General features: G+C 42.2%; 1 protein-coding gene across 1 annotated transcript; it reads right to left on the bottom strand.

Annotated features, from left to right (window-relative positions):
- Window positions 1-13,791: 13,791 nt before the first annotated feature.
- ATOH7 (atonal bHLH transcription factor 7) lies at window positions 13,792-14,118 on the bottom strand. The gene has a single exon (XM_063963242.1). The coding sequence runs from the start codon at window positions 14,116-14,118 to the stop codon at window positions 13,792-13,794; it is 327 nt and encodes a 108-aa protein (XP_063819312.1).
- Window positions 14,119-14,993: the final 875 nt, after the last annotated feature.

The following is a 14,993-nucleotide window of genomic DNA, read 5'->3' as shown; positions in this document are numbered from 1 at the left end:
GCTGACATTTGGTGTCACCCCCTCCAGGTGTCACACCCGGGTGCGGGCCGCACCCCCCGCACCCGCCTTGTGACGCCACTGTGTAATACTCCATATAATAAAAATATTGCACGCCACAAGGGTGTGCAAGGGTTAAGGGGGCATAGCCCCTTACGACGGTGTGAAGAGCGCCCGTAGGGCGTGATGAATCACCTAGTATATATATATATATATATATATTTATACACATATATAAATATGTATATCTGTCCTTCCTCCCACATACACCCCACAGTCTGTCTCTCCCTAATGATTCCATGCTGCATTCCCAAGCCACTCTTACCCCGGGTAGAGACTCACCAGTACCCAGACCCGAACACCGCACAGCAGACCCCACCAGAAGAGGCAGGCGCAGGGCACGGGAATCTGGCCAGCGGAGCCACTGCCATGTCCTGTAACTGCCTGCGGCAGTGCTGGACCCAGAAGAGTGGGCGCACACTCACGCTGCACAGTCACTGTGTGTGAGGCTCCTGTCACTCTGAGGCTGCGCCCAAACTGCTTACAGCTCGCTGCCCTATTTGGACATGACAACTCACATCCCTGTCGGGCACTAAATGGCGTAGCCTTAACCATAGAAACAGAATTTGACGGCAGATAAGAACCACTTGGCCCATCTAGTCTGCCCCCCCCACCCTCTTTTTTTTTTTACCATCATTTTATCTCAATCCTTATTCCTTATTTCTTTGTAAGGATATCCTTATGTCTATCCCATGCATGTGTAAATTGCTCTGCTGTCTTAGCCTCTACCACCTCTGATGGGAGGCTATTCCACTTGTCCACTACCCTTTCTGTAAAGTAATTTTTCCTCAAATTTCCCCTGAACCTCCCCATCCTCCAGTGTCAATGCATGTCCTCGTGTTCTATTGCTTCTCTTCATTTGGAGAATGTTTCCCTCTTGGACTTTGTTAAAACCCTTGATATATTTGAAAGTTTCTATCCTGTCCCCCCTTTCCCTTCTCTGCTCCAAACTATACATATTGAGATTTCTTAGTCTTTCTGGGTATGTTTTGTAATGTAGGCCATGCACCATTTTAGTTGCCCTTCTTTGTACAGTTTCTAATGTATTAATATCCTTTTGAAGATATGGCCTCCAGAATTGAACACAGTATTCTAGATGAGGCCGTGCCAATGACCTATACAGTGGCATTATTACTTCTTTCTGCTGCTGATTCCTCTCTCAATGCAGCCAAGCACCTGACTAGCCTTCCTCATTGCTTTGTTACATTGCTTACCTGCCTTTAAGTCACCTGAAATAGTGACTCCTATATCTCTTTCCTCCTCAGTAGTTTCCAGTATAGTGCCAATATACTATATTTAGCCTTTGGATTTTTGAGACCCAAGTGCATGATTTTGCAATTTTTGGCATTAAACTGTAATTGCCACACTCTTGACCATTCCTCTAGTCTACCTAGATCCTCAATCATTTGTTTTACCCCACCTGGTGTGTCTACCCTTTGCGTCATCTACAAAAAGGCATACTTTCCCTTTAATGTCATATGCAATATTACCAATAAAGATATTAAAAAGCACTGGTCCAAGTACAGATCCCTCAGGTACTCCACTGGTAACATTTCCCTCCTGCGAATGCACTCCATTTACCACAACTCTCTGTTTTCTATCCTGCAACCAAGATCTTATCCATTCAATAATCCTAGTATCCAATCCCAAACTTTCAAGTTTATTTAGCAGTCTGCAATGTGGAACAGTGTCAAAAGCTATACTAAAGTCTAGATACGCTATATCCACGGCTCCACCTTTATCCATCACTTTAGTCACAGAGTCAAAAAAGTCAATAAGATTTGTTTGACATGATCTTTCCCCCAGTGAATCCATGCTGTTTGGGATCCTGTAAATTGCTGGATTTGAGAAAGTCTACAACTCTTTCCTTTAAGAGTGTTTCCATCAATTTCCCTCTCACTGATCCTTGGGGCCCAGTACAAGTGTCCCCTTTGACCCTTCCCCCCTGTCACCGACCCTGGGTAGGTACGCCTTTCTTCAAATGCCCTACAGCATATGCACTGGCAGTGACAACTTTGCATGGAATATATCTTGAGGGATACCCTTTTAAGATCATTGCAGATGACATACTAATTTGGGGCAGCAAGATGGAAAACGTGGCATACTCCTCCCCAATATCCCCCAAAGAATCTGTGAAATCAACAAGTATCATTTCAGAGTCACTGAGGTCCTGTATGTTGGCCATCTCAATGACGTTGAATATTGTTGGATGGACAGCTATGCTGCTGCTATTTCTCACCTCAAGCCTATGCGCACTTTCAGCCCAGTGCTCCAATTTTTTGAAGTTCCTGTTCTAATCTCTGCTGATGCCTCCCAGAATGGTCTTGGTGCTCTCTGCCTGTAGCATAACAAACCCATCATTCATGCTTCCAAGGCCCTTACTGAGACTGAGTTATGAAAAAAGCTTTGCAGTTGTTGTCAGCTCAATTCCAAATGATCCTGAATTTTTTGTTGTGTCTCATTGTCCCCAGCATTACTTGTTTTCCCTCCACATTGCTAGACTGATGGGAAGATGATATGTTTTGTAAACAGTGTTGATACACCAAAAAGGGTAAAACAAATACATGGCAAATTTGAGTAAAGCTAGGCACACGCTATACAATTATCTGGCAGATCATCTGACAGATCTACAGTAGCTGGTTGGAATGAAAATCTGGTAATGGATGAGCACAAATGACAATCGATCATTTGCTCCCAAACAATGCAAAACAGACAAAAACATTTGTTTATACAAGTTGGTTACATTTGTGTTTAACCAATCTGTATGAACGACAGGTTTTGTTTGTTTCCAGTGTTTAGTAGCAAATGGTCGATTGTCATTACCTCTCATCCATTACCAGATTTTCATTCCAACCAGCTAGATCTGTCAGATAGTCTGCCAGATAATTGTATAGCATGTGCCTAGCTTTACACGAATGGTATCTGGACTCTTGGTCGACACCAATTAGGTCAACAACCAATAGGTCGACACCCATTGGTCAACAGCAGATAGGTCGACACTAGTAATAGGTCAACATGGCCATTCGATCGACATGAACAAGGTCGACATGCAAAAAGGACGACATGAGTTTTTCATATTTTTTTTGGGGGGGGGGACTTTTTCATAGTTTACGATCCACGTGGACTACGATTGGGAATGGTAACCTGTGCAGAGCGCAGCGGTAGTGGAGCGAGGCACCTTGCCCACAGCATGGTGAGTAAAGTGAGCCATGCAAGAAGATGCAGTGCACTAATTGGGGTTCCCGGTCACGTGACGGAGAAAACGACACAAAAACCCCATAAAAAACTCATGTTGACCTTTTTTTTCATGTCGACCTTGGTCATGTCGAACTAATGGCCATGTCGACCTATTTCTAGTGTCGCCCTAGCCACCGTCGACCAATGTGTGTCGACCTAATAGGTGTTGACCCAAATGGTGTTGACCCTGCGTCCCATACCCACTCGAATATAGATAAATAAGACAGGGCCACCAACCTGGTGGTGTTTTATTTATTTCTCATCCTCATAAAGATTTTTCTATACCATTTTTTTTCTGTACCTGTCACTGGGGAAAGGGGTAGAAATTACTTATCGGGGTGGGATTCAACAGGTACATGACAGGCTGTGACACTGGCAGCCTGGAGGCCAATTAAATAAGTTGCCATCATCTATCTTTACAGAGAAGTGGTCGCAGAGTCTCAGTCTTGATGGTGTAATCATTATATTGTGAGATTAAAAATAAGGGGGGTAATTCAGACCTGATTGTAGCAGCAAATTTGTTAGCAGTTGGGCAAAACCATGTGCACTGCCGGTGTGGCAGATATAACATTTGCAGAGAGAGTTAGATTTGGGTGGGTTATTTTGTTTCTGTGCAGCGTAAATACTGCCTGTTTTATTTTTACACTAAAATTTAGATTTCAGTTTGAACACACCACACCCAAATCTAAAGCTAGGTACACACTATACAATTATAATCTGCCAGATCTAGCTGGTTGGAATGAAAATCTGGTAATGGATGAGAGCAAATTACAATCTATGATTTGTTCCCGAACACTGGAAAACGAACAAAACCTGTTGTTCATATAAATTGGTTAAACACAAATTTAACCAACTTGGATGAATGACTGCTTTTGACAGTTCTGCAAATGATAGATTGCCATTTGCTCTCATCCATTACCAGATTTTCATTCCAACCAGCTAGATCTGGCAGACAATCTACCAGATAATTGTATAGTGTGTACCTATCTTAACTCTCTCTGCACATGTTATATCACTGCATGATGTGTGTCCACATTCTTACAGATTAAAGATGTTATCTAGTTGGACTGGAGTTGATCTGTCATGATATGATGATCTCACAGAATAATATAGCACCATTACTCAGGATTCCAAAACTCTGTCCTCAAAGCACCCTAACTGTCCACATTTTAGGGATATCAATTCTTGTACACAAATGGTATAATAAAACCAAGGGCCTAATTCAGATCTGATCGCAGCAGCAAATTTGTTAGCAGTTGGGCAAAACCATGTGCACTGCAGGGGGGGGGGGTTGGGGGGGGGGCAGATATAACATGTGCATAGAGGTTAGGGCCCTACACATTTAAAGATCTGCCGCCGAGCTGCCCAACGGCGGATACGGTTGACGGTCGACCAGGCGGCGGGGGTGGGGCAGTGACGGGGGGAGTAAAGTTTCTTCACTCCCCCCGTCACACGGCTCCATAGGAGTGCAGGCAGAGCCGGCCCTAGCCAATATGATGCCCTAGGCAAGATTTTGGCTGGTGCCCGCTAGCACTACAGCTGGTTCCGCCTCTGACCTTGCACCTCTTTCCCAGTACCATCACTCCTCACCCATAGCAGTCCTTATTTTGGTGTTTGTACCCCCTATATTTGAAATAGGAACAGTTTGCACATTTGACGCAAAACCCAAAAAGGGGCGTGTTTGCTGGCAAGGGGCATGGCCACACAATAACCCCAATTCCAATTACGCCACACAGTACTGCAACTTTATTCACATTTGATCATGTGATAGTGTCCATAATTTATATTACATCCCACATTAGTATCACTTTACCTTATAAACGTTACTCCTCACAGTAGAGCCCCTTATTCACATTACATCACACTGAATTGCTCCTTATATTCACATTACACCACACCCTATTGCTCTTTTTTCACATTAGACGACACAGTAGTGCCCTTTCTATACGCAACGCTACATAGTAGAGCACCTGAGCACCTTATACACATAATGCCACACATTAGTAATACATTTATACACATTTCTCACAGTAATGCCCCTTACACATATGAGACACCTTATTACTGTCCTTATAAACATAATGCGCCTTACACATTATAACAACCTTTATTAATACCCTTTTACACATAATGTCCCTTACACATATGCGCACATTAATGCCCTTATACACATAATGACACACAGTGCCCCTACACATTTGATGCACATTATTAGTGCCCCTATACACATAATGACACACATACAGTAGTACCCTGTTACACATATGCCGCACATTATTAATGCCCTTATACACATAATGACACACATACAGTAGTACTCTGTTACACATATGCTGCACATTATTAATGCCCTTATACACATAATGACACACATAGTGCCCCTTACGCATATGTTGCACATTATTAATGCATTTTTACATAACACACATAATGCTCCTTACACATATTCTGAACACTACTGCACAACCTACCCACTCACATGCACACAGCACTCACACTGCCACTAACACTGTGACCTCTGCCTCTGCTTGGATACAGATGTGTCCTCATAAATCTTGCCTCAATGCTAATGTCAGGCACACCTTTTTTATTTTATTTTTATGAAAATGCATCTTATTTGCATTGCTATGTGGCTAGGATGCACAAGCAGCTTCTGCTGATTAAAATGATATGCAGCATGCCTATATACTGTGTGAGACTGTGGCTGTATCTGCATATGAAATGCTACACACAGAATATAGGCATGCCGCATATCATTTTAATCAGCAGAAGCTGCTGATGCCCCTAGGCATATCAAATGTCCTAGGCACTTGCCTAGTTTGCCTATGCCTATGGCCGGCTCTGAGTGCAGGCAAATATGGAGGAGATCGTCCATATTGGCCTGCATGCACAGCCGACAGGGCACCAGCGATGAACGAGCGCAGGGCCGCGCATCATTCATCGCTGGAGCCTCCACACTGCACGATATGTACGGTATCTCGTTCATTAATGAACGAGATCGTTCATATCTTGCAGTCAGATCGCCCAGTGTGTAGGGCCTATTAGATTTGGGTGTGGTGTGTTCAATCTGAAATCTAAATTGCAATGTAAAAATAAAGCAGCCAGTATTTACCCTGCACAGAAACAATATAACCAACCCAATTCTAACTCTCTCTGCACGTGTTATATCTGCCCCCCCCCCCCCCTGCACTGCACATGGTTTTGCCCAACTACTAACAAATTTGCTGCTGCAATCAGATCTGAATTACCCCCAAATTGAGGTCACTTGTGCATAAGCATGGATATCCTGACCCGGACCTTGAGGACCAAATTTGGGAACTGTTGCAATACTGTAATTGTCACTCATACAGACAAATTGGTGCAATGTATCAGCTGACTTCTAGCGGGTATGGGTCGTTAAGTCGACCCAACTTAGGTCGACACTCATTAGGTCAACTACTGAAGGTCGACATTGCCATTAGGTCGACATGGGCGTTAGGTCGACAGGTACTAGGTCAACAGGTCAAAAGGTCGACATGAGGTTTTTTACTGTTTTTGGTTTCGGTTTCTCAGTAAAGTGATGGGGAAGCCAAATTAGTGCACGGTGTCCCCTCGCATGGCTCGCTCCACTCGCCATGCTTCGGGCAAGGTGCCTCGCTCCACTACCGCTTCGCTCGGCACAGGTTACTGTTCCAATCATAGTCCACATGGATCGTTAAGTATGAAAAAATCCATAAAATGGAAAAAAAATGTGAAAAGCTCATTTCGACCTTTTGACCTGTCGACCTAGTACATGTGGACCTAGCGGCCATGTCGTCCTAATGCATGTTGACCTAATGGCATTGTCGACCTTCAGTGGTCAATCTAATGAGTGTTGACCTAAGTTGTGTCGACCTAACGACCGTAACCCCTTCTAGCACCAAATTGCCTACAGATCTGATCAGTAAACAGGGCTGGTTCTAGCCCTTGTGGGGCCCCGAGTGAAAATAGGGGCGTGGCTTTATAAATGTGTGGTCAGTTATGCCCCCTGTAGAGTTGTTCCCCGTTTGTGCTCCCAGTAAAGTTGTGCCCCCGTTTGTGCCCCCAGTAGAGTTGTGCCGCTTACAAAAAAATAAAAATAAATTAATAATCACCATCCCCGCTCCTGATTCCCGACCGCTGCTGCCCTCCGTCTCCGGCCGCCGGTGCCGCTCCTCTGATCTATGGGAGAGACGTCATGACGTCTCTCCCATAGCACCGCATAGACACTAGAGGTCAATCATGACCCCTAGTGTCTATGTGCCGCTCCCACAATGCCATGCGGTACGCGATGACTTTATTGTGCACCACACTGCACTGCATCTACCGAGGACCGGGGGGGGGGCACCAGTAGCGGATCTTGCGGTGGCACCCTCCGAACAGCGGCAGCGCCCTCCGGAAAGCGGCGCCCTGGGCAAAGATCCTGCATGCCCGTAGCAAGATCCGCTACTGTCAGTAAGTGTATATATATATATAGCAATTTTAAGACCGGCACTCCACGGAAAATCCAAATAGCTGCGCCGGTGCCTCCACATATACACATGTACAAATATAGTCCCGCAATGGTGTGGCACTCGGCTTGTAGAATAAGCAATAAACCAGTCAGGTCTTACAACGTTTCAGTGCTTTATTGCACTATCGTCAGGATACAATGCACATAAATGACATTACATACCTTTATAATCATGCACCCAGAGTGAATTCACGCCAGGAGGTCCGTTTGAACTTCCCCCTAGCGTCAAACACGTAATACATCATCACGTTAGTGACTCCCATCACCATGACAACAAACAACAAATCATCACATCTGTGGCTCTGAAAAAAAGTATCCGTATACTTCAAAGGAGTAGTTTCTAAAAGCAACTAAAGCTCAGATATTCATTTAACCCTCTGGGTGATAATACCCCCAGACGGTAAATCCATTCTGTCTCACGTTGTAGTAATAATCGATTACAATCGCCACCCCTTAAAGGCTTCTTAACAAAATCGATCATCCTATATTTAATACTAGCAACACTGTGGTTAAATTCGTCAAAATGCCGAGCTACCGGCTGGTCCGATTTGCTCTTACTAACCAAAGCCGCTCTAATGGCCGATCGGTGCACCGACATGCGATCTTTAAATCTGCCCTGGGTCTTACCTATATAGGAAAGACCACAGGGACAGATAATCTGATACACCACATAGGTTGAATTGCAGGTTAGATGGTGTCTAATACGATACTCTTTTCCTGTATGGGGGTGACAAAAGGTGTCACCGGGAATAAGATAACCACAGGTGGTACAACCACATTTAAAACAGCCTAAGCTTTTAATAGACAAAAAATGTGATGGTTTATCCTTATTAGTAACACTAATGTCGGCGTGCACCAACAGATCTCTTAAATTACGACCTCTTGTAAAACATGGCATGGGATTCATATTCTGAAAGGGCAATTGACGATCCGTTTTAATAACATGCCAATGCTTTTTAACTACCGCATTGACATTTCTAGATTGAGTATTAAATTGATTAATTACTGGGAATCGTGTCTTCTCATTCTTTTTTGTCTCCGATTTTTCTAATAATAGCATTCTATCTATTGTCATTACTCTGTCCCTAGTTTTCATCAAATCTTGTCTACGATAACCTCTTATGACAAGTTTCTCAATTAAAGACTCCATCTGTGCTCTAGCTAAGACGCTGTCAGAATTGATTCTCCAAATTCTCAGCATCTGTGAATAAGGTAGTGATTTCTTTAAACTAGGCGGATGACAACTAGTGTATTGAAGAAGTGTGTTACGATCAGTTAATTTTGTGTGTACTGATGTCACGAATTTTTGAGCCTCAATCTTAAGATCCACATCAAGAAAATCAATCTTTTCTTGACTCATTCTGATGGTAAATTTAATGGGACAATGACTGCTATTATTAATTTCTATTAATTCCATAAAAGATGTCTCAGTACCACTCCAAACAATAAATAAATCATCTATAAACCGTTTGTATAATACAATATTAGATGAAATATCTGGATTAGAAAAAAAGATTTTCTGTTCTATGTTAAACATAAAAATATTGGCTATCATCGGAGCAACAGCAGAACCCATTGAGCATCCGCTCAATTGAATATAATACTTATTATCAAATAAAAAGTAATTTTTTTTCAAAACAAATTCCAATAAACTAATACAAAATTCCACAAAACCCTCAGCATATACACCACTGGTAACCAAAAACTCCTTAACCATCTGTAAGCATGCCTCCTGTGGTATCACTGTGTATAAACTTACAACATCTGCACAGATCATCCATGCCCCTTCAGGAATCTCCCGCAGAGTAATAAGTTCATTCAAGAACATGGTTGTGTCCAACAAAAAGTTCTTATGTTTTTTAACCAAAGGTTGAAGTAATGCGTCCAGGTATACCGAGGCTGGTTGTGACAACGAGCCCCGTGCCGACACAGTCGGCCGTCCTGGAGGGGGGGTTAACCCCTTATGCACCTTTGGGAGGGTGTAGAGGAGGGGAGTCAATGGAAACTTAGGAAACAATGAATCTGCTAGTTTCTGATTAATTATGTTATTATCAACCGCTCTTTTGAGGATAAGTCCCAATTCTTTTTGGAAAGTGTTCACCGGATCAAATGGTAATTCTCTGTAAGTGTTGGTATCACTTAATTGGCGTAAAATTTCTTTACGATAGTCTTGCACATCTTGTAATACAATTGACCCACCCTTATCGGCGGGTCTAATGATCAAATCTGTATTGCCAGATAAGGTTTTAATAGCTAACTTTTCACCAGGAGATAAATTAGGATGAACACCACTAATGCCAGAGGTTACCATACCAATTTCTTTATCCACCATTCGCATATATGTTTTCAGGCTAGGGTTATTTGTATTAGGGTCAAAATTAGATTTGGGTAATTTTGACCCTAATACAAATAACCCTAGCCTGAAAACATATATGCGACTGGTGGATAAAGAAATTGGTATGGTAACCTCTGGCATTAGTGGTGTTCATCCTAATTTATCTCCTGGTGAAAAGTTAGCTATTAAAACCTTATCTGGCAATACAGATTTGATCATTAGACCCGCCGATAAGGGTGGGTCAATTGTATTACAAGATGTGCAAGACTATCGTAAAGAAATTTTACGCCAATTAAGTGATACCAACACTTACAGAGAATTACCATTTGATCCGGTGAACACTTTCCAAAAAGAATTGGGACTTATCCTCAAAAGAGCGGTTGATAATAACATAATTAATCAGAAACTAGCAGATTCATTGTTTCCTAAGTTTCCATTGACTCCCCTCCTCTACACCCTCCCAAAGGTGCATAAGGGGTTAACCCCCCCTCCAGGACGGCCGATTGTGTCGGCACGGGGCTCGTTGTCACAACCAGCCTCGGTATACCTGGACGCATTACTTCAACCTTTGGTTAAAAAACATAAGAACTTTTTGTTGGACACAACCATGTTCTTGAATGAACTTATTACTCTGCGGGAGATTCCTGAAGGGGCATGGATGATCTGTGCAGATGTTGTAAGCTTATACACAGTGATACCACAGGAGGCATGCTTACAGATGGTTAAGGAGTTTTTGGTTACCAGTGGTGTATATGCTGAGGGTTTTGTGGAATTTTGTATTAGTTTATTGGAATTTGTTTTGAAAAAAAATTACTTTTTATTTGATAATAAGTATTATATTCAATTGAGCGGATGCTCAATGGGTTCTGCTGTTGCTCCGATGATAGCCAATATTTTTATGTTTAACATAGAACAGAAAATCTTTTTTTCTAATCCAGATATTTCATCTAATATTGTATTATACAAACGGTTTATAGATGATTTATTTATTGTTTGGAGTGGTACTGAGACATCTTTTATGGAATTAATAGAAATTAATAATAGCAGTCATTGTCCCATTAAATTTACCATCAGAATGAGTCAAGAAAAGATTGATTTTCTTGATGTGGATCTTAAGATTGAGGCTCAAAAATTCGTGACATCAGTACACACAAAATTAACTGATCGTAACACACTTCTTCAATACACTAGTTGTCATCCGCCTAGTTTAAAGAAATCACTACCTTATTCACAGATGCTGAGAATTTGGAGAATCAATTCTGACAGCGTCTTAGCTAGAGCACAGATGGAGTCTTTAATTGAGAAACTTGTCATAAGAGGTTATCGTAGACAAGATTTGATGAAAACTAGGGACAGAGTAATGACAATAGATAGAATGCTATTATTAGAAAAATCGGAGACAAAAAAGAATGAGAAGACACGATTCCCAGTAATTAATCAATTTAATACTCAATCTAGAAATGTCAATGCGGTAGTTAAAAAGCATTGGCATGTTATTAAAACGGATCGTCAATTGCCCTTTCAGAATATGAATCCCATGCCATGTTTTACAAGAGGTCGTAATTTAAGAGATCTGTTGGTGCACGCCGACATTAGTGTTACTAATAAGGATAAACCATCACATTTTTTGTCTATTAAAAGCTTAGGCTGTTTTAAATGTGGTTGTACCACCTGTGGTTATCTTATTCCCGGTGACACCTTTTGTCACCCCCATACAGGAAAAGAGTATCGTATTAGACACCATCTAACCTGCAATTCAACCTATGTGGTGTATCAGATTATCTGTCCCTGTGGTCTTTCCTATATAGGTAAGACCCAGGGCAGATTTAAAGATCGCATGTCGGTGCACCGATCGGCCATTAGAGCGGCTTTGGTTAGTAAGAGCAAATCTGACCAGCCGGTAGCTCGGCATTTTGCCGAATTTAACCACAGTGTTGCTAGTATTAAATATAGGATGATCGATTTTGTTAAGAAGCCTTTAAGGGGTGGCGATTGTAATCGATTATTACTACAACGTGAGACAGAATGGATTTACCGTCTGGGGGTATTATCACCCAGAGGGTTAAATGAATATCTGAGCTTTAGTTGCTTTTAGAAACTACTCCTTTGAAGTATACGGATACTTTTTTTCAGAGCCACAGATGTGATGATTTGTTGTTTGTTGTCATGGTGATGGGAGTCACTAACGTGATGATGTATTACGTGTTTGACGCTAGGGGGAAGTTCAAACGGACCTCCTGGCGCGAATTCACTCTGGGTGCATGATTTTAAAGGTATGTAATGTCATTTATGTGCATTGTATCCTGACGATAGTGCAATAAAGCACTGAAACGTTGTAAGACCTGACTGGTTTATTGCTTATTCTACAAGCCGAGTGCCACACCATTGCGGGACTATATATATATATATATATATATATATACACACAAAATCAGTTCAGTCTGTCACCCAAAAGTGTACTGGTGTACTTTCTCAGCATTTCTTAATTCCAGCATCCTGTACCTAATTGTCTGATGAAATTGATCACTTATACCCCTTTCACATCGCAAACTTGGATGTAACCTTTCTTTTAACCAGGGTTGAAATACCAGGTCGGTCGACCCAGGTTTTTGACTTTAGTGCTTTCACACCGCACCACGCCCCGGGTCGACATGGCAATAACCCAGGTTCTTTTGGTGATGTGAAAGGGGTACAGGTATACATTCTGTCAAATGGTTTTAAAGGACAATCAGCATTTAATCTGTAGAAATTTAGATATAATTGATGTTGCTTAATTCATTAGAACAAGCTAGTTAAACAAATACAGTTGAACTTTAAATCACAAAATAAAACGAACTGAGAATATAAAATCATCACAAAAATACTTATATAATGAAAGATATGCATTTATTCCATTAAGGTAAATAGCACGGTTCAGTCATAACAAATTTGATAAAACATCTGACACTATTTCCCAATGAGTGCAGCAACGCATACTGTATGAGAGACCACGTGACCCCACTAGGCAGACATCGTGCAATTCAGTTCTACGCCTCCAGCATAATGCTTGCAAATACTGTATTTTCTCTTTATTTATAATGAGAGCAGAAACGGCTATCTGCTAAACATTCAGTCCCCTTGCATTTGCAATGGTGGTGGTTTTTCAACAAAGAAAAAGAGAAAACCAAAGAAAAACTTCTACACAGTAAAAACAATGCAAAATGTTATTGTTTTATTCCATAATTGTAGCTTTGGGGCATTTCTTATCTGTAGCTACAGTATTGATGCAGGCAGTAAGAAGCGACACACAAATATAGAGCCAAGCATATTTACATTTAACTGTATCACATTGTATCAGGTGTGTCATGTAACCTATCTCTGTGTCCTCATTATATATGTTACATTGTAACTTACTCGGAATAGCTTGGAAAGTTCTACAGAGATCCAATTCTTTAGCACTAACTTAGTAACAAATAGACGCCTAAAGAAACGCAGTCTGCAAGCTATGCGTCCACCCCTCCAATGTATGTATATGCCTCATCCTCAAACATAGACGATGGATTATTGCTCTGTGTCCGACAGTTCAGTGATTTCCCAGCGCTGTAGCTTTGGATGTCTCCTGATGTCCTAGGCTGGCTGCATTGCTCCAGTCCATGTGCTCTGTCACTGGTCCCTAGTGGGAAAACGTGGGTGCAATGAAGTGATCACAGGAGTGCGGGGAGCCCAGGGCCAGGTAGCCCTGACATTGGTCCTCATAAGGATCATAGTGATGAATAGGGGACCAGTTCCCTTCTGCCTGTGAGAGGATCCTGCTCAGAGCCATGATGTAGCTCAGGGCCATCTGCAGGGTCTCATACTTGGAGAGCTTCTTGTCCTCTCCCCACTGGGGTACCACCTTCCGCAGGCTATCAAATGCCGTGTTCAGCCCTTGCATCCTCCTGCGCTCCCGGGCGTTGGCAGCGAGCCGCCTCTTGGTTGTACCTTGCACCCTGGCTGGCATGCACCTGAGAGGGCATCCTGTGCACTGCGCCTGGCAGCCGGGAGTGACCCCTCCCTGGGCTGGGGTGTCAGACTTCATACCTGCAGCAGAGATGTCAGGGGAACCAGAGCAGCTTCAGAACAGGTCCATGTGCCGGAGATACCTCTGAATGAGTAGCACTACCTCGCTGGCATGGATACATTGCAGGATCACCTCCATGAGTTAGTGTCAGCATTGTGTCTGGGAAGGGCCAGCATTTATATACTATATGTAGGGGGCTAAGCAGATGGTAGCAGGTGGGCAGGCGTCCCTAAGCCCCCATACCAGCTCATTACCACCCTGGGAACTATATGCTAGAATTCTGGGAAATATATCAAATCTGTAAGTATACAGCATGTATCTGCTGGAAGGTCTACGGGATGCTGCCCAGGCAGGACTCAGCCATCTGTACTGATGCTCCTAGCAGTCAGGGAGATCTCATTAATAATCAGCACCAATTGTCCTGTACTACACCCGCTGCTGCTGTATGTTACCAGCCACTGCAAGCTCCTCTCTGGCTGTAATATGGGACGATGGAGAGATTGCTTAAAACGCTAAAACATTGTTGTGCGACATTATATATCCATGGGTATATAGATCTACACAATTATATTTAAATGTTGCACCAAAAAAAATAAATATATATATATGGTTGTGTGACATTATATGTCCATGGACATATATGTATATCCAAATGAGATCTAGCTATCTACCTATCTATCTATATCTATCTGCAGATATCTCTATATCTATATATAGATATATCTCTATCTATATCTATATATATCTACATCTATATATATATATATAGATATATATATATATATATCCATCTCTCTCTCTCTCTTTATGTCTAT

The sequence above is a fragment of the Pseudophryne corroboree genome, chromosome 3 (genome assembly GCF_028390025.1).
Source record: "Pseudophryne corroboree isolate aPseCor3 chromosome 3, aPseCor3.hap2, whole genome shotgun sequence".
Lineage (NCBI taxonomy): Eukaryota > Metazoa > Chordata > Amphibia > Anura > Myobatrachidae > Pseudophryne > Pseudophryne corroboree.
Note: the sequence above shows the minus strand (reverse complement) of the source record. Positions and strands in the feature narration are given on the sequence as shown.

What these genes read in the sequence shown, in the direction of transcription:
- ATOH7 (XM_063963242.1), bottom strand. Translation starts at nt 14,118, where the DNA reads ATGCCAGCCAGGGTGCAAGGTACAACCAAGAGGCGGCTCGCTGCCAAC.